Here is an 18,958-nt window from a genome sequence, read left to right as displayed (position 1 = left end):
TAATTTAGCACATTAAAAAAAACTGGGCCAAAACTGCTTTTTACATCGGCTCTCCAGTATGTTTGTGCTAAAAGAGAACTTGTAGGATCTTCATCAATAAAAAGAACATGTAAGCGCAGAAGACATCTTTTCCACCTCATAGACTTTTGAGTATAAAAGAAAGAAAGAAGAAAAATAAATTTGAAAAATCATTAGGTTTAGTAAATTTTATGCCCGTACTTTGGCAGTGGAGTGTATTCACATTTCATTTACTGCTTTCTATATCCTTCCTCTTTGCTTTAAGATGAATAATCCATAAGCTCCACTTTATTGCTGGAAAAGCTGAAAGGCACCTCTAGTCCTACAAAAGGCAAATCTTGTTACGTTTTCTATTTTGGTGCTTTGATAGAATGTTCAAAAGCAATTATTTAAACTCATTTTGGGAATATTCAGACACATTGCAAAGTGCTTGACAGTCCAAAGAGGAGGAGAACCTAAATTTGGCACAAGGTGTGGAGTTCAGCAATCAAATAAAGAGGGAGAACAGCACGGCAAAAGGGGGATTTACTTGGTGTTTTTAAACCCTTATTTTGCTACTGGTGAGCAGAGACCCCAAAGAGAATCATGACCTCATCCTAGGATGGGTGGTAACTCTATAGTGCTGCTGCTAATTTCCCCTCTCTTTTGGAATAAACAGTTCATCTTGGCTAGTGATTTCATAGGGTTTGTTTTTTTGTCATGTCAGGAGCGACTCCTGGTGTGAGAGAATTGGCCGTATGCAAGGACGTTGCCCAGGGGACGCCTGGATGATTTGATGTTTTATCATCCTTGTGGGAGGCTTCTCTCATGTCCCTGCATGAGGAGCTGGAGCTGATAGAGGGAGCTCATCCACCTCTCCCCGGATTCGAACCTGCGACCTGTTGGTCTTCAGTCCTGCCGGCACAGGGGTTTCACAGGGTGTGTTCACACTGTGGAATGAATGCAGTGTGACACCACTTACTTAAATGGCCATGGCTCAATGCTATGGAAACCTTGGAGTTGTAATTTAGTGAGGCATCAGCATTTTTTGACAGAGAAAGCTCAACTCCTTGTCAAAAACACAAATCCCAGGATTCTATAACATTGAGCAATGGCAGTTCACGTGGTGTCAAACTGCATTCATTCTAAAGTGTAGATCGGGCATGGCAAACTTTCTAACTTGGGGACTGCATGCTAGCACTCCCTGCTAAGAGGATTGGCTACCTGATTATGGAAGGAAGGGAAGGAGATTGGAAAGAGAGAAGGAAGGAAGGATAAAAGGAGAAAGAGGGAGAGAGGGATGGAGGGCGGGAAGAGGGAAGGAAGGAAAGGCAAAAGGAAAAGAAGAAAGTAAAAGAGTGGGAGAGGGATGAAAAAGGGAAGGAAAGAAGGACAAAAGGGAGGAAGGAAAGCATGGAAGGAGAAAGGGAGAGAGGGAGAAGGAAGGAGGGAGGAAAGAGGGAAGGAGGGAGGAAAGAGGGAAGGAAGGAGAAAGAGGGAAAGGTGGAAGAAAGAGAGAAGGAAGGAAGGACGAAAGGGAGGAAGGAAAGGAAGAGCAGAGAGAGAAAGAGGGAGGTAAGGAAGGGAAGGAGGAAGGAAAGAGAAGAATGAAAGAAGGACAAAAGCATGGAAGGGAAGGAGAAAGAGGGAGGGAGGGAAGGAGGAAGGAAAGAAAGGAAGGAAGGGTAGGATGGTGAGAGAGAGTAGGGCCTGAGAAAGGGGCCCAAGGGACTGTATCCAGCCCCCGGTCCTGGGTTTTCCCATACCTGGTGTAGATACATTCCAGGAAATTATCTATCTATGAATAACATACCCTTCATTATCAACCTTAAAAGGTGATGTTTAAACTAAAACCCACTCATTTCAGGGCTACTGCTCAAAAAACAAACAAATATCTATGCATTATGGAACACTCAGGACCTTAGTTTCTCAAGTCGCTCCTGACACAAAAGGACCTTATCACATCGGGATATACAGTAATTTGTTTATATCAGTATGCATCCCATATTTTTTCAGGACTGGATGCATACTATATTGAGAAGAGATAATACTCTCTTCATCACACCTGATTATTACAATTCTAGACTGGACTATTGCAATGCACGGTATGTGGGGCTTCCCGTTTATGTCATAATTTGGCCCGCTCATTGTGTTTGATTTTTCACTTTGTTATTTTGCACTGTTTTATTTTGCTCTTATTTTTTACTTATTTTGTTGTGATGTTATTTTTGTCATCCGTAATGTATTACCGGGCTTGGCCTCATGTAATCTGCCCCTTTGGGGAGATGGTGGCAGGGTATAAATAGGGATTATTATTATTGTTGTTGTTATTTGAAAATACTTTGTGCTTTGACTCATCACCCACAGAAGGCTGGCTCCTCCCAATCCATTCAAAACACCCCCTACATCATTCTATGATCTTTTGAAAAGTATCGCTGGAGATAGGATGCATACAGTTTTTCCTATCACACACAAAAACAGCACTTCAGCAACTGAGGAATCCGTAGTATTTTAAAACCACGATCAGAATTCCATCTGCAAATAATCAGTTTCTGCAACACCTTGCAGACAGAATCCTGATGGGACTTGGTAAATGTCTCAAAATCATTCTCAAATAATCTCAGAAATTGAATATTTCCTAATGTGATAAGCTCCTCGGATTCTACCACAAGAGGGCAGTATATAGATAGAAAGGCTACCTCAGAGAGATGGAAAAGAGTTGGAGCCAGAAAGCAGTCCTTAAAATATCAAAAATTCAGTTCTTAACAGAATCCTGTATTTGGAGGAACACTTTTTTTGCATAGAGAAAAGATCTGAGATAATATGTGCTGAGAACCACAATAATAATAATAATAATAATAGTTATGAAATGCTATTATGAATCAGGACCTCAAAAGCGTGGCTATCAAAAAGGGAAAAACTCAGCCGTTATCAGGACTGCAAAAGCAAACTGCAAAGGCTTTGGCATAAACCAGTACAGGTGGTCGCAGTGGTCATCAGCACATTGGGTGCTGTGCCAAAAGATCTCAGCCAGCATTTGGAAACAATAAACATTGACAAAATCATGATCTGTCAACTGCAAAAGGCCACCTTACTTGGATCTGGGCACATCATTCGAAAATACATCACACAGTCCTAGACGCTTGGGAAGTATTCGACTTATGATTTTGTGATACGAAATCCAGCATATATATTTCATTTGCTGTGACATACTGTGTTTTTTGTGTCAGTAAAATAATAATAATAATAATAATAATAATAATAATAATTTGGTTACTGTTCCATTATCCGGGTGGAGACCACAAGGGAAGGATATTCATTTTATTGTGGTGGTGGTGGTGGGGGGGGGGGGGGGTTGAAGGAGTTAAATCATTTCCCCCTGTTTTGCTGTTATTTCCCAAAAGACAATGGATTCCCACATTCACAAAAAGCACAAATCCACTACAAGTTGTGGTACACAAAACACAAAGGTAAATATATTCTTTCAGCTAATATAATGCAATATTGAACAAATAACAAATTTATATAGTGTGGCATACAGCAGTATATAGTGAATTACAAACTGTGGTTTACACAGTGATTATACAACCGTAGCAAAAAGATTCTTTCTTGGTGTAAAGCCAGCTCCTCTATAGGGCATGTCCCACCACATTTGCAAGCACGTTTGGTAGGGATAAGAGACAGGGCCTTCTCTGTGGTGGTCCCTTGGCTGTGGAACTCTCTCCGGAGCGAGATGAGATCTGCCTCCTCCCTCTTGTCCTTCAGGAGGCTAGTGAAATCCTGGTTATGGAAGGAAGCATTCCCAGAATAATGGCTGAGACTGATTACAGACCAAAGTGAGTGAGCACATATGCGGACTGAGTTGAACATGATTTTACCTTGGCGATTTGGTATATATGCAGGGGCGGCTCATCCATTACGCGAAGTAAGCAGTTGCAGAACCCCTTTTTTTTTTGCCAGGGGCGCAGAGGTGCCTCTGTAAATGCCCCTCGACTGCCACTTGAGGAGCGCCCCCTCAGCTCACAACAGCCTTAGCAGTCCGGGAGGAGCCTTGGCTTTCTTGCCTCACTGCTGGGTGAGGCAAGAAAGGGGCTGGGCCCTTGAGCCCCGCCTAGCCCCTCTCGTTCCTGCTACACCCAGCCACCGGGTGCGTGAGCAGAGCCGGCGCTCAATCGTTCTCCGCATTCGATCCCTTCCCCATGACCGACTCCCTTTCCTGATCCCCCGGCACTCCATCCGCCTCCTCTCCTTTCCCCAATCCGTGAGTGGGCCAAGGGGCAGAGCCGCCACGCCTGGCCCGCTTCGGGTCTGGAGGTGTGTCTGAAGACCCCAGCGTGTGCACCAAAAGTTGCCTCTTCTCCTGACTTTCTCTTCAGCCATTGGGACCAAGAGAGAGAGAGAGAGAGAAGGGGAGAGAGAGAGCCCCTCGGCTGGAGGTATCTCCCACCTCCGCTCCCTCCTTTGTTTTTGCACCTACCTTCAGGAAAGGTGGGCATCTCCACCTCTCTCTCTCTCTCTCTCTCTCTCTCTCGGTCCCAATAGCCGAGGAGAAAGTCAGGAGAAGAGATGACTTTTGGTGCACATGCCGGGGTCTTCAGGCACGCCTCCGGAACCAAAGCGGGCCAGGCAAGGGAGCAAGTGTGGCAAGTGTAGTTACTGGGATGTATAGTTCACCTACAATCAAAGAACATTCTGAACTCCACCAATGATGGAATTGAACCAAATATGGCACACAGAACTCCCACGACGAACAGAAAATACAGATCCATGATTGGTTGGGGGGGAGGGGCACCAAAATACTGTTTGCTTACCTTTGAAAATTACCTAGGGCCGCCTCTGGCTGAGATTGATTACAGACCAAAGTGAGTGACCACATATGCGGATTGAGTAGAACATGATTTTACCTTGGCGATTTGGTATATATAATATATGTATTTTATCTATATGTGTTTTAATCTTGTATTGTTGTATGATGATTTAACTTGTATTAGTAGCATTGAATCCTTGCTGAGTTGAACATGATTTTACCTTGGCGATTTGGTATATATATATTTATTTATTTACTTTGCTTATATACCGCTGTATCTCAAGCCTGAAGGCGACTCACAGCGGTTCACAAACAGTAAAAACAGTAGAAACAGCAGTGGTTCCATACAACATGTAACAATTGACTTAACACATTATCCATAAATTACCAATAAGCAATTACAATGCACAAATATTACAAAAAACAACCGTACCCAATCTTCTCATCATCCAAGCGTAGTCCAGCTTCGTCGTCCATTGTTCCATTCCTATGTTCCATTACCAGATTGCACTAAATTACTCAAACACCTGCTCAAATATCCAGGTCTTCACCTTTTTTCGGAATACCATTAGAGATGATGCTAGTCTAATGTCCGTAGGAAGGGCGTTCCACAGCCGAGGAGCCACCACCGAGAAGGCCCTATCTCTCGTCCCCGCCAGCCGAGCTTGAGAAGCAGGCGGGATCGAGAGCAGGGTCTCCCCGGAAGATCTCAAACTCCTGGTGGGTTCATAGGCAGAGATGCGGTCAGATAGGTAGCTTGGGCCGGAACCGTTTAGGGCTTTAAAGGCCAACGCCAGCACTTTGAATTCAGCCCGGTAGCAGATCGGTAGCCAGTGGAGTTGGCGCAACAGGGGGGTTGTATGCTCCCTGCGCTCCGCTCCTGTTAAAATCATGGCTGCCGAGCGTTGGACTAGTTGGAGCTTCCGAGCTGTCTTCAAAGGCAACCCCACGTAGAGAGTGTTGCAGTATATATGTATTTTATCTATATATATTTTAATCTTGTATTGTTGTATGATGATTTAACTTGTATTAGTAGCATTGAATCCTTGCTGTAAGCTGGTCTGAGTCCCTCTGCGGAGGTGAGAAGATCAGGATATACATTTTTTTTAAAAAAAAATTACAAATAATAATGGGTGGGTGAGGTTTGCTTCCCGGTGGGGGTGTCCTTGAGGCGCAGAGCCGCGTCCGGCCGGTAGGGGCCGCCCTTGGGCTCGGTCTGGGCGTCGATCCGCAGCGCGTCCTCCCAAGCGCAAACAATCGCAAGCAAGCCAGGCTGGGGCGAGGGGACGGAAGCGCCTGGACTTCCTCCCTCCCTCCCTGCATCCCTGGGCTCCGATTGGCTTGGCGAGGTTATGAAAGCCTTGAATGGGCGACCGCGAGGCACCTTGGCCGCCTTTCCACGCCGGGGAGGCCGGGAGAGGCGCTGCGGGAAGCGAGGAGGGGCGGCGGGGGGCTCCCGGCCATGAAGTCCGCGGCGGTGCTGCTGGCCGGCTTGCTGGCCCTGGGCGCCTACTACGTGTACCTGCCTCTGCCCAGCACCATCTCCCAGCCCTGGAGGCTCATGGCCTTGGACGCCTCTTTCAGGGTCGCGCAGGACACGGTAAGGCCGGCATCTCCTCTCCTCCTCCCTTCCTTCCCTTCCTGCTCCCCATCCAGGACCCATCCATAGGTATTGCCTGCCTCGCCCTTCATGCGACTTCTTCTAGGAAGAAGAGAGGACTCTCTTTGCAGCTTGCCTACAAAAAGGTTAGATCGGGCTTGGGGCAAGCTTTGGGCCCTCCAGGTGTTTTGGACTTCAACTCCCACGATTCCTAACAGCCGGTAGGCTGTTAGGAATGGTGGGAGTTGAAGTCCAAAACACCTGGAGGGCCCAAAGCTTGCCCAGGCTTGGGTTAGACCTAGGGTCCATAGAATTGATGCATCTTGAGACCACTTTAGTCCAGGGATTTGCACTTTGGAGGTACACTCCCCCAGGCAGGAAGCAGCCGGACCTTGAAGCTGCAAGGACATTAAATGGTGGCCAACTGGGTGATAGGATGATAGCTGGGTCCGGAAGATCTGAGTGTTACGGAGATGCCACATCGCTCCTTTGAGAGCACTCTTTGCGCAAATGTAAGCCAGGCCGGAGACTGATAATATAGAAGGAGTGTAAGAGATCTTTAATGGTGAAACTCTAACCCTGAACCATACCGTAAAGCCTAAGCCTAACCCCTTACCCATCCCAAACTCTAACACTGAACCACACCGTAAAGCCTAAGCCTAACCCCTTACCCATCCCAAACTCTAACCCTGAACCATACCGTAAAGCCTAAGCCTAACCCCTTACCCAGCCCCTAATCCCAACCCTAAACCTTACCCTAACCCTTACCCTAACCCCGAACCGTACCGTAAAGCCTAAGCCTAACTCCTTACCCAGCCCCTAACCCCAACCCTAAACTTTACCCTAACCCTGAACCGTACCATAAAGCCTAAGTCTAACCCCTTCCCCAACCCCTAACCCCAACCCAAACCCTAAATATTACCCTAACCCTGAACTGTACTGTAAAGCCTATGCCTAACCCCTTACCTAACCCCAACCTAAACCCTAAACCTTACCCTAAACCTTACCCTGAACTGTACCATAAAGCCTAAGCCTAACCCCTTACCCAACCCCTAGAATCATAGAATCAAAGAGTTGGAAGAGACCTCATGGGCCATCCAGTCCAACCCCATTCTGCCAAGAAGCAGGAATATTGCATTCAAATCACCCCTGACAGATGGCCATCCAGCCTCTGTTTAAAAGCTTCCAAAGAAGGAGCCTCCACCCCACTCCAGGGCAGAGAGTTCCACTGCTGAACGTCTCTCACAGTCAGGAAGTTCTTCCTCATGTTCAGATGGAATCTTCTTTCTTGTAGTTTGAAGCCATTGTTCCGCACCCTAGTCTCCAAGGAAGCAGAAAACAAGCTTGCTGGCACATCACATCACAACCATAACCTTGCCCTAACCATTACCCTAAGTGTTCCCTCCTTTCTATCTTCCCTTCGCTCTCCCTGCTCTCACTCTGCCCCCTTTCTTCCCTCATTCACAGCCACCTTTGCAGCATCTCCGTAACACTTTGAGCTTCTGGACCCAGCTATCATACTATCACCACCAAGTGCAACATTCATACCTGCCTCCAACAGACAAGAGTTCTTTCTCCCACCCTAAACATTATTACACAGATATATAAACCCCACTTGCCTAGTTGCCAACAGCCCTCACAACCTTTGAGGATGCCTGCCATAGATGCAGGCGAAACATCAGGAGAGAATGCTTCTGGAACATGGCCATACAGCCCGTAAAACGCACAACAACCCAGTGATTCTGACCATGAAAGCCTTCAACTGCCAGCACGCTGGCCATCTGTTGGAGGTGCTTTGAATGCTATTTTCCTGCTTCTTTGCAGTGGGTTGGACTGGATGGCCCACGAGGTCTCTTCCAACTCGATTCCATTATTCTTGGGCAGAGAAGGGTAAAGGCATTGTAAGATCACTGGCTTAAAAAGCACATCAACATTGTAGAATGGATGCACTTTTAAATGCTGCTGGCTGCATGCTCTGGAGTCATGGTGAGGCTCAAGAGTCAACAGAGCTAACTTGTGACTCTCAGGCTTGCATAGCATTGAGCCAAAGCAGCAGAGTGCAACTAAACTTCATTCATTCTACACAGATACACCCCTAGAATAAATAAGTGATTCCGTGTTCTGAAAATAATGCACTTTGACTCCACCTTAACTGCCATGGCTGAATAGTATGGAATCTTAGGATAATAATATTTTGTAGTTTGGTGAGGCAGCAGCACTTTTTGGCAGGAAGGCTGGAGACCTTGTAAAACTACAACTTTCATTTATTTATTGTGTCTGAAGCCAACTGAGGGTGCAGTTGTAATGTATTTAAAAACACAAAGGGTTTTTTTTTAAAAAAAAACTTGGTATTATACTAAATGTCCTTTGACCATAAGCTGCCCGCTTGGAGTGCCTCTGGTGTTGCTGTAAGAAGGTCCTCCATTGTGCATGTGGCAAGGCTCAGACTGCATTGTAATAGGTAGGCTGTGGTTTGCTCTTCTCCACACTCACATGTCATGAATTCCACTTTGTAGCCCCATTTTTTAAGGTTGGCTCTGCATCTCGTGGTGCCAGAGCGCAGTCTGTTCAGTGCCTTCCAAGTCAGCCAGTCTTTTGTGTGCCCAGGAGGGAGTCTCCTTCTGTATCATCCTTGACCTGAGGTTCTGGGTTTGAGCTGCCACTTTTGGACTCTTGCTTGCTGAGGTGTTCCTGCAAGAATCTCTGTAGATCAGGTTTTAGCCTGCCACTTTTGGACTCTTGCTTGCTGAGCTGTTCCTGTAGATCAGGGGTCCTCAAAATTTTAAAACAGAGGGCCAAGTCACAGTCCCTCAAGCTGTTGAAGGGCTGGATTATAATTTGAAAAAAGCATGAATGAATTCCTATGCACACTGCACATATCTTATTTGTAGTGCAAAAACACTTAAAACAATACAATAATTAAACTGAAGAACAATTTTAACAAATATAAACTTATTAGTATTTCTTTGGGAGGTGTGGACCTGCTTTTGGCTGATGTGATAAGGTTGTTGTTGTTGTTGTTGTATGCTTTCAAGTCATTTCAGACTTAGGTTGACCCTGAGTGAGGGCCCGGTAAATGACCTTGGAGGGCCGTATCTGGCCCCCAGACCTTAGTTTGAGCTCCCATGCTGTAGATCTTAGAAAACTATTTCTTGATTTAAGATTTTGGCATGCTGGCTGATATCTAAACAGGGGAACAACTCTCATGATTCTGTATTATAGAGCCGTGACTGTTACAGCAAAGACAAACTGCCTTCAATTTAGATATGACTCTAGAGACCAGGGTTTGAATCCCCACTTGGGCATGGAAGGCCACTGGGTGACCCTGGGCACACTCTCTCAACCATTTCCAAGAAACCCCTGTGAGAGGTTGGTGAACAGGCTGAAGGCAGACAGCAACAACAATTGGATTTGCCCTGGGATTATTACATGCCTCCATCATTGGGCACCTTCCCCTGAAAAGCTTTCTGGGGAAGATAGTCAGAAGAAGGCATAAACTTTCCCCTTGGCATTTTTTAAATATTTATTTTGGGGAGAAAACAATCTCCAACTTGTGAAAACCCACCATTTGCAAGCCGTTTCCCCCTGGGATCCACCCAGATCTTTCTTTCTCATCAGCTGCCCCTTAGGACTTAGCGAAAGTATGTTACAGGAGCTGCCAGTAATGAAGATAATGAAGGAATCCTCTAATCTGCCAGAGCCGGGTATTGTTTAGCAGTGACCTCCTGCAAAGGTTGGTGAGAGTGAGAGGAGAGGAATGACCTTCCTTTATTTTCCAGGCTTAGGTGAATGGCATGCACAGTTTTTCTTGCAGGTATTTTCATAAGGTATTTTCAATGTTCCTTTATGAATGAGACATTGGCGTGGTGGTTTAGATTTTGTTTCATTTTGAATGTAATCAAACATATTATACATAAAGACACATTATAAAATATATGAAGAAGTCACAAGGTTTATGCAAATGTGCATTTATCTGAATATCTAACATTAATACTGTGTTGCTGTGTGTTTTCTGGGCGGCGTGACCATGTTCCAGAAGCAATCTCTTCTGATGTTTCGCCCACATCTATGGCAGGCATCCTCAGAGGTTGCCAGCCATAGATGTGGGCGAAACATAAGGAGAGAATACTTCTGGAATATGGCCATACCACCCAGAAAACTCACAGCAACCCATGATTCCGGCCATGAAAGCCTTCAATAACATTAATACTAATTGTCACCAGCTAAATGTAAACATACATTAATAAATTGACTAACATATCTACTACCTGCCTTACATACAGTTTTTTAAGGTGACTTCCTGCTTTTTTTATTGCATATGCTTTATTAAATCTAATTTCTAGAGTTAGTAATTGCATTGCTAAACCCTCCAGCTTGCTTTTTAGCCTAAAAACTCTGTTTTTTCTTCATTTTTGTTTAGAAATTTGACCTAGAGTTCTCAGTCTCCCGTAAAGTCTTTGCTTGTTTTTCCTCTCATCAGCATAGTTAATTCATCTGCTCCTACCATCTTGGTAGGGCCCCCTGGCAGCACAGCAGGTTAAAGCACTGAGCGGCTGAACTTGCTGACCAAAAGGTTGGCGGTTCAAATCTAGGGAGCAGGGTGAGCTCCTGCTATTAGGCCCAGCTTCTGCCAACCTAGCAGTTCGAAAACATGCAAATGTGAGTAGTGTTAATAATATCAAAAATAAAATTGTTCATACCATAATAGTTCTCATTTCTGTATATGGTTGTGAAAATGGGATGGTGAAGAAAGCTGACAGGAAGGAGGTGAACTCAATTGAAAAGTGGTGCCGGAGGATACCACAGACCACTGGAACAGCAAATACCATAAACAGCAGCAAATCAAACTATCTTGGAACCAACATGAGTATATGCTGCGTTCTTGGTATCAACCGAAATTTGGTTCCAGGACCCTCTCCCACTGTAATGAATACCAACACCTATGAATGCACAAGTCCCATTCTATATCTATATTTAGGATATTTTTTAAAAGGTATTTTCAAGCTGCTGATGGTGGACTCTGTGGGCAACTATACTGACTATTTTTGACATATATATCATGCGGCAACATGACTCATTGGAAGAAATAATGTGAAAGGCAAGAGGAAATGAGGAAGGTTGTGCAACAGATAGGTTAAATCTGTAAAAAAATGGCCTTGAATTTGATGAGGAGGACTCACAGAGTTCTCTTGTTCATAAGGTCTCCATAGTTGGCTTGATGGCAAATAAAAACACAACAACGCTGTGTTTAGAGTTCTCTGTGTTTAGAGTTCTCGGATAGAGAGTTCTGCTCCCATCTGGTTATTACTGGGGATGTTTTATGGCTCCTCCTCCCATAACTGCTCCAAATTGTACAGAAGCCATTCAAGAGTCAGTTCCCAGCAAAGAATGGACAACTCATTTGCTTGAAAGTTTGGTCCTCAAATTCAGTCATTAGCCAAAGCCCTTGTTGCTAAAATGAAAACCCAGTAGCATTTTACTAAATCTGTTATCAAAGTTGTAGCAGTTGCCCCTTCCTCATTGTCAGTTAATTGTTTAACAAAATTAACTATATCATGACGAACATAAGCTGTCATTCCATACTACTCATGTTAATGCAGAAGTGAAATCGAAAACAATGGCACTCTTGACTGTATATGTATAGGATTCTAGCTGTTGGTGACAAGCATAGGACAAACAATGCCAACAAAAGGGTAAATGGCAACCCTGTTAGGCCAGTTTCATGAAACTGGTAATTCTGCCTACATATGAAACAAAGAAAAGTTGTATGTATAGGAACTGACTCAAATGCTTTTGAACAGTAAGTTATATTTATTGGCTTCCTGATGCACAATAAACAATAGAGCATTTATTTGGATTAAGACATTTATTTGCACAGTGTTTTGCCTTGGCACAGCTGAGGCTTTGGAGCAATTCCTTACCCCCTTTTAAAGATATGTTGAGTCAAATAAAGTTGAGAAATGAACAGAGTTCTAGTGCCAAATTTATTTTGGGATGGCATGGTCATCAGTCCAAACACCTGAGAAGGAGGATTCAGGTCATTGGAGGAAAGGTGGAATATCAATATAAGCACTGGATTAGCTATAGCAATGAGTTGCAACTCAGGAATTTATTAAAGAGGCTAAGCCTCAAAATGCAATTGTAAGTGTTGCATTGCTTTAGAACCAAATAGTATCTCCGTTCTGGTATTCTTAGTGCCTGTAACTTGTATGCAAGATGTAAGAGATGGTGAGTATGCACCTCATACCCTTGTTTTAACCTCATTGTGGCCTTGCTGTCGACCACCCACATGGATTGCAGTGGGGTGCTTCTTCTGTTTATATAGAGTCTGTATGATTAACATATTCAGTTGCATATAGTTGCACAGTGCATCTGCAGGGCAGTGATAGGGTCAATTTCAGGGTATGGCACTGAATCAACCTTGGTGATTGATCTTCTGAGATCTCTCATTTGATTTTCCTAGATCTCTCAGTGGCTCTTGATGCCATTAATTATTGTATCTCATTGGACTGGTTCTGTTGGATGGGATTAGGAGGCCCTGTGCTCCAGTGTTTCAAATCCGACCTGAAGGACCTGCTCCAGGGAACACCACTGGGGAATTCTTGTTCAGTTTAACGGCTATTAATCAATGGGGTGACACAATGTTCTGTCTTATCTCTCCTTACTACATGGGAATCATAATTCTCCAGCCAGCCTGGCTTATGGTAGGGAATGCTTTGACTTGCAGTTCAACAATGTTTGGCATGTCCCCTGCTTCCCTCCAATGATCTAGAGCAGTGGTTCTCAACCTTTGGTCTTCCAGGTGTTTTGGACTTCAACTCCCAGAAGTTACAGATAGTTGCCAACTGTAAGAAATTGTGGGAGCTGGAGGACCAAAGGTTGGAAATCACTGATCAAGGGTGTATTTATATGGCACAGTTATAATAATTTGATACCCCTATGGTTGCCATGGTTCCATCTCATTGACTGTCTGGATTTGTAATTTGGTGAGATATATAGAATTCTCTGTAAAATAATTCTAATTCTGTAGTTGAGGAAAGGGACAGAACAATGGAGCGATAGTTTCTCAAACTCTGCTCCTCTAGATGTTTTGGACTTCAGCTCCCAGAAATCCCAATCATCTTACCATCTGTTATGAATTGTGGGAGCTGAAGTCCAAAACACCTGGAGAAGTGCCATTTGAGCACCACTGCTTTAGAGAGTGCCTCCCTGGGATTATGTGACATGGAAGTTACAGTTTGGCAGGCCCCCTGCTTCCCTCCTATGACTTAGATATAGCAGTATCAATTCCTATTTGCCATAGACTATGGACAGGTCATTCCACAGTCTTGGGGTGGCTGATGTAGACTTGGCCTGTGTTTTTGATACACAAGGACTCACGACATATTGGAAAAATGCCTTTGATTGGGGGATTCTAGGTTGAAATCCAAAAAAAGTATTTCCAACTTCATTGATTCCCAGTTGGGGAAATTGACCCCACTGGCCTTGGTGGATGATCCCTGTCTTAACACTGACAAGGGGTTTATATCCCTGTTAATGCCCCCACATCTCTCAGTGGGGTTCGATACCATCGAACATGGTATCCTTCTGAAACTCCTGAAAGGAGGCTTGGGTATCTGACGCAGTGTATTGCAGTGGTTCCAGTCATACCTCTCAGACTGGTTCCAGATGGTGGTGCTTGGGGATAGCTGCTCCTCAAAAAAGGAGCTGTTGTGTGACATTCCACAAGGGGCAATTCTATCCCCAATGCTTTTTAACATTTACATGAAATCGCTGAGAAAAATTGGGTGGGGTGCTATCAGTATGCTAATGACACCCAAATATATTTCTCCATGCCTTCAAAAATAGCTTTAGCTAAGGATAGTGTCTCATCTGAATGAATACTTAGAGGAGGAAGTAGGCTGGATGAAGAAAAATAAATGGAAACCGAATCCAGACAAAACAGGTGTTTTCCATTAAGGGTTTTAATCTGGCGTTGGAGGTGTGTCAACCAATTCTGGATGGGTTACACTCCCACTGAAATACTGTGTTTGCAACGTTGGAGTGTTTCTGGATCTGTCTCTCCAAATGTCAGCCCAGGTGGATGGAAGAGTCAGCAGTGCTTACTACTAGCTTCAGCTGATATGCCAGCTGTGATACATTCCTAGATTTGGAGGACCTAAAGATGCTGTAGTAACCTCAAGATCAAACTTCTACAATGCGCTTTACATTGGGCTACCTCTCTACTGAGTTCGGTAACTCCAATTAGTTCAAAATACACAGCCAGACCAGCTACAGGTACATCCAGGAGTAAGCATATTACAGCCATACTAAAGTCATGCAAGTGGTTCCCAAGTAGTTTTGAGCAAAGTACAAAGTGTTGGTTTTGATCTTTAAAGCTCTTCATGCTTTGGGTCCGGTTACCCACAGGATCGCCTTCCTCATTCAATCTGCTCTAAACATTGAGGTCCTTGGAGGGTGGCTACTCCAACCAGTCAGATCCCAACTGGCAACCATGACTCAGAGGACCTTTTCATCAGCCACCCCAAGACTGTGGAATGACCTGCAAGAAGAGCTTTGACAGCTAAACCAGCTGTCAGTATTTAAAACACAACTATCTCTTCTGGCTGGCCTATTCAGTCAATTTTAATTTATGAATTTTGACCGGAATTTTATCAGTAAATGTTAAGCTGCATTTACTGTTTTAGCTATGTTGTACTCCACCTTGAGATTATTATTATTATTATTATTATTATTATTATTATCATCCATCTGTAGGACTGTTTTTGATAATTACGTAGGATAAGTAGGATGCTTTTAAATGCTGTTAAATCTTGGGGAAAACAAACTGCCTTAAGGAACCTCATTATTCTAGAATAATTCCAGGGTTTGATTGAGTTTACATTTGTTCGTATGGTTGGGGGTCAATTAGAGGTTGAAGTGTACTGAGCTGACAGCTAACAAGTTCATGAATGGGAAATTGCCACAGTGAATTAGAGCAGGAGTCTGTCTTCAGCCACAGATGCCCTCAAGAAGCTCATAAGCTGGTCTGCGGGATAACACACACATTCTTTCTTGGCTGCTCTTGACCTCTACCTTGAATCACCTCCATGAACCTTGACTAATTGGTCCCTGTGGATATAAACTTTCAAAGATGTGGCATTGACATTCCCAAGGTGCTCCTTGATCTCTTTTCTTTCTGCATGCAGTGATGAAGCCCAGGATATAATAGCCTCTGCATTCTGGTTCTGGAAATGTACCTGAAATTGGATGTATTTTCCAGCCCCTCAGTTTAATCCAATCCTAGAATGGAACATCTTAATGGCTGATGAGCTCTACAACAATAAGCTGGGTTGTCTTTGTTAGCAGCAGCGACCTTAATCTCTTTTGTTGAAGTGCAAACAGGTGTGGGCAGGAGTTGGAAGCACCCAGAGCTCTTGGCTTTTAACTCTTGGCAAATTTACATCTTAAGTTGATGATTTTAGAAAAGGGTGCCGTTCTAGTCCTGTGGTGGAGCACATGCTTTGCATTTCAGAGCTGACAGGTTCAATCTCTGGCATCTCCTGGTGAAGCTGGGAGAAGGGTTTGCCCAAAATTCTGTGCAGTGGTTCTCAACCTGGGATTTTTTGGGAGTTGTAGGCTGAAACAGGTTGACAACTACTGCTATAGAGCCATTGCAAGTCAGTATAGCATGGTGCGAAATTTGGGTAGAGGAATTCCTAGGATGAATTAAGGAACTGCTTACAGTTTTTCTACAGGTTGGTTCTTTATGAAAGGAGGTGTCTCTCACGGGTTGCCAACTTATTAAGCTTCTGATATAGCTGGTGGCCCTGGTGGTGCAGCTGGTTAAACTGCTGAACTTGCTTACTGAAAGGTTGTGGTTCGAATCTGGGGAGTGGGGTGAGCTCCTGCTGTTAGCCCCTGCTTCTGCCAACCTAGCAGTTCAAAAACATGCAAATATGTGTAGACCAATAGGTGCTGCTTCTGTGGGAAGATAACGGCGCTCCAGGCAGCCATGCCGGCCACATGACCAAGGAGGCGTCTGTGGACAATGCTGGCTCTTCGGCTTAGAAATGGAGATTAGCACCACCTCCCAGAGTCAGGCACGACTAGACTTAATGTCAGGGGAAAACCTTACCTTTACCTAATGTAGCTGTGTTCAAAAGGACCATAATTCCAAAGCTTGCAATTGGACAGCATGTGACTTGGCTTGGCTAAAATCTGATGGAGAGTTACATTTCTGTGTCCCTATAATGATGGAAGCATGAGGAGTGGAGAAAAGGGCATTGATTTCCATGTCCATGCAGATGTGACTCCATTGAGACTTAAAAGAAGTCCTCCAAAGTGCTGAATGTATTTTAAGGATTAGTACTGTACCTTGAAAATCTAGAAATGATTATCTTTGCTACAAGAATACTACACTACTACACTAACCACCACTGGATAAGAGAAAAGGACTTTGAAAGCATATGGAAGGCAGTTTTCTCTTACCCAAATTGGGCCCTCCTGGGATCCCCCATTCACCTTCCAACATTCCTAAATGGCCATGGCCATTTTCCCATCACTTTTACTTTTGGCTGTTTTTAATTTCTTTTAAATGAATACAGTTCTAACTGTTTTAAATTGTGTGATAAATGTTTTCAGTTACTGTTTTTGGAAACCATCTTGGGTCCAAGTCTGGACAAAAAGCAGCATATAAATAAAATAATAAATAAATTAGTGGTTTTTCCCCAATCCAAAAAATGAAGGATCCCAGAGTGTTGTGTAAAAATACATTGGGCCTTCAGTATCTGCTATGGTTCAGCTCCAGAAATCCCCCCTCCCCTTCCTTGTGGATATCAAAAACTGTGGATACTGATGTCCCATTACATACAGTGATGTCTCTCATATAAAATGGCAAAATCAAGCTTTGCCTTTTGGCTATTTTTAAGTTGTGGTGGTTGAATCCATGAACACAGAATTTGCAAACATGGAGTATATAGTGTACATATACTACCTTTTTGCTTTTGTTTCCCATTCAACATGGTTGCTTCCATACCCCAACAATAACTTCTCAAATTGAATTTGTTTTTTGGGCTGAAAGGACTTCCTTTTCCATTCCATCAGCTAATTTTATTACTTCTTCCTTTTCTTAGGGTTTTGTAAAAATATGGTATAGTGTAGCTGTTGTGAAGTTTGCATGGTTTTTAAAAATTCCTGTAAGTACTCAGCTATGCTGTGTAGCTCTTTTCAGATAGCTCACTTGCTAATAATTGATATGTCTGTAAAGAGTGGCTCTGCTGCCTTTGATCAGTGCCAGTGGTATTATATTTCTTCATATGGGATCCTTGAACTTTCACCTATTTTGGAGTATTATTTTCAGCTAGTTGCCATTTGTCCCAGTATTCTTCCCTTTAGGATTGGATGAAGGACAGGAGACACCCAGTTCTGTGTAGCTCTTGTCAGTTGTGTAATGCATTTTTTAATACCCAGAGCATTATGCATGAAAACAATTTTACTGAAATGCCTTTCTGAAAGCTCAAAATGTTATTTATTTTATACATAAGGTAAATGTAAAGGTTTCCCCTGACATTAAGTCTTTCTGTGTCCAACTCTGGATGTTGATGCTCATTTCCATTTCTAAGCTGAAGAACCACTGTTGTCCATAGACCTATGGTTCTCAACCTGGGGTCCCCAGATGTTTTTGGCCTACAACTCCCAGAAATCCCAGCTATTTTACCAGTTGTTAGGATTTCTGGGAGTTGTAGGCCAAAAACATCTGGGGACACCAGGTTGAGAACCACTGCCATAGACACCTCCAAGATCATGTGGCTGGCATGACTGCATGGAGTGCCGTTAGCTTCCCGCCAAAGCTTTACCTATTAATCTACTCACATTTGCATGTTTTCAAATGCTAGGTTGGCAGAAGCTGGGCCTAACAGCAGGAGCTCACCCCACTCCCCAGATTCCAACCACCAATCTTTCAGTCAGCAAGTTCAGCAGTTCAGCAATTTAACCTTCTGTGCCACCAGGAGGTTTTATACATAGTCTTCCAAATATATTGAGTCATTAAAACATATCCTCTTTATCCTTTCTGAAGCCAAGGTTATGTTCAAATAAAATTAGAAGGATAAATTAACTACAAGCACAACCATAGAAACTTGCAGATAAGTCATCGAAACAAAGAAACCCATTAAACAGGCTGAATCCATGCTCAGATAAGAGCTTCTCCAGATGACCTTATGTCACAGACAGGCCAATAGTGAGAGAAGTGTTCCTGCAGATATTTGGATTCCAAGCCCCTTAGTCTTTTATTGCTAAGCATCAATACCACGCATCAGGCTCAGAAATAAATTAACTTCAGAATCTCAGGAGAGGCCATATTCGGAAAGTGCAGGGTTGCACTAGCTGGTTATGTTGTTTTGTTTGTTTTTAACCTGCATCAAAAAGTTGTATCTATAATGTAACGGTGGAAATTTTGGTAATCACAAGTTGCATTTCATTGCTTCTCACCTTTCCATCTGTTAAAGAAGGGGCAAGAATGGGCTTGGAGGACCACCTGAATACTTTTTAAGCTTTTTAAAGGGTTTTTTTTT

General features: G+C 43.6%; 1 protein-coding gene across 1 annotated transcript in view; it reads left to right on the top strand.

Moving 5' to 3' along the window:
- Positions 1–6,011: 6,011 nt before the first annotated feature.
- Positions 6,012–18,958, top strand: part of NCEH1 (neutral cholesterol ester hydrolase 1) — a 30,738-nt gene continuing 17,791 nt past the window's right edge. The window contains exon 1 of the mRNA XM_060767518.2: positions 6,012–6,404. Within this exon, the coding sequence (XP_060623501.2) occupies positions 6,267–6,404 (138 nt within the window). The 5' untranslated portion in view covers positions 6,012–6,266. The remainder of the gene's footprint in view (positions 6,405–18,958) is intronic.

This window comes from Anolis sagrei, chromosome 3, assembly GCF_037176765.1.
Source record: "Anolis sagrei isolate rAnoSag1 chromosome 3, rAnoSag1.mat, whole genome shotgun sequence".
NCBI classification, from domain to species: domain Eukaryota; kingdom Metazoa; phylum Chordata; class Lepidosauria; order Squamata; family Dactyloidae; genus Anolis; species Anolis sagrei.
Note: the sequence above shows the minus strand (reverse complement) of the source record. Positions and strands in the feature narration are given on the sequence as shown.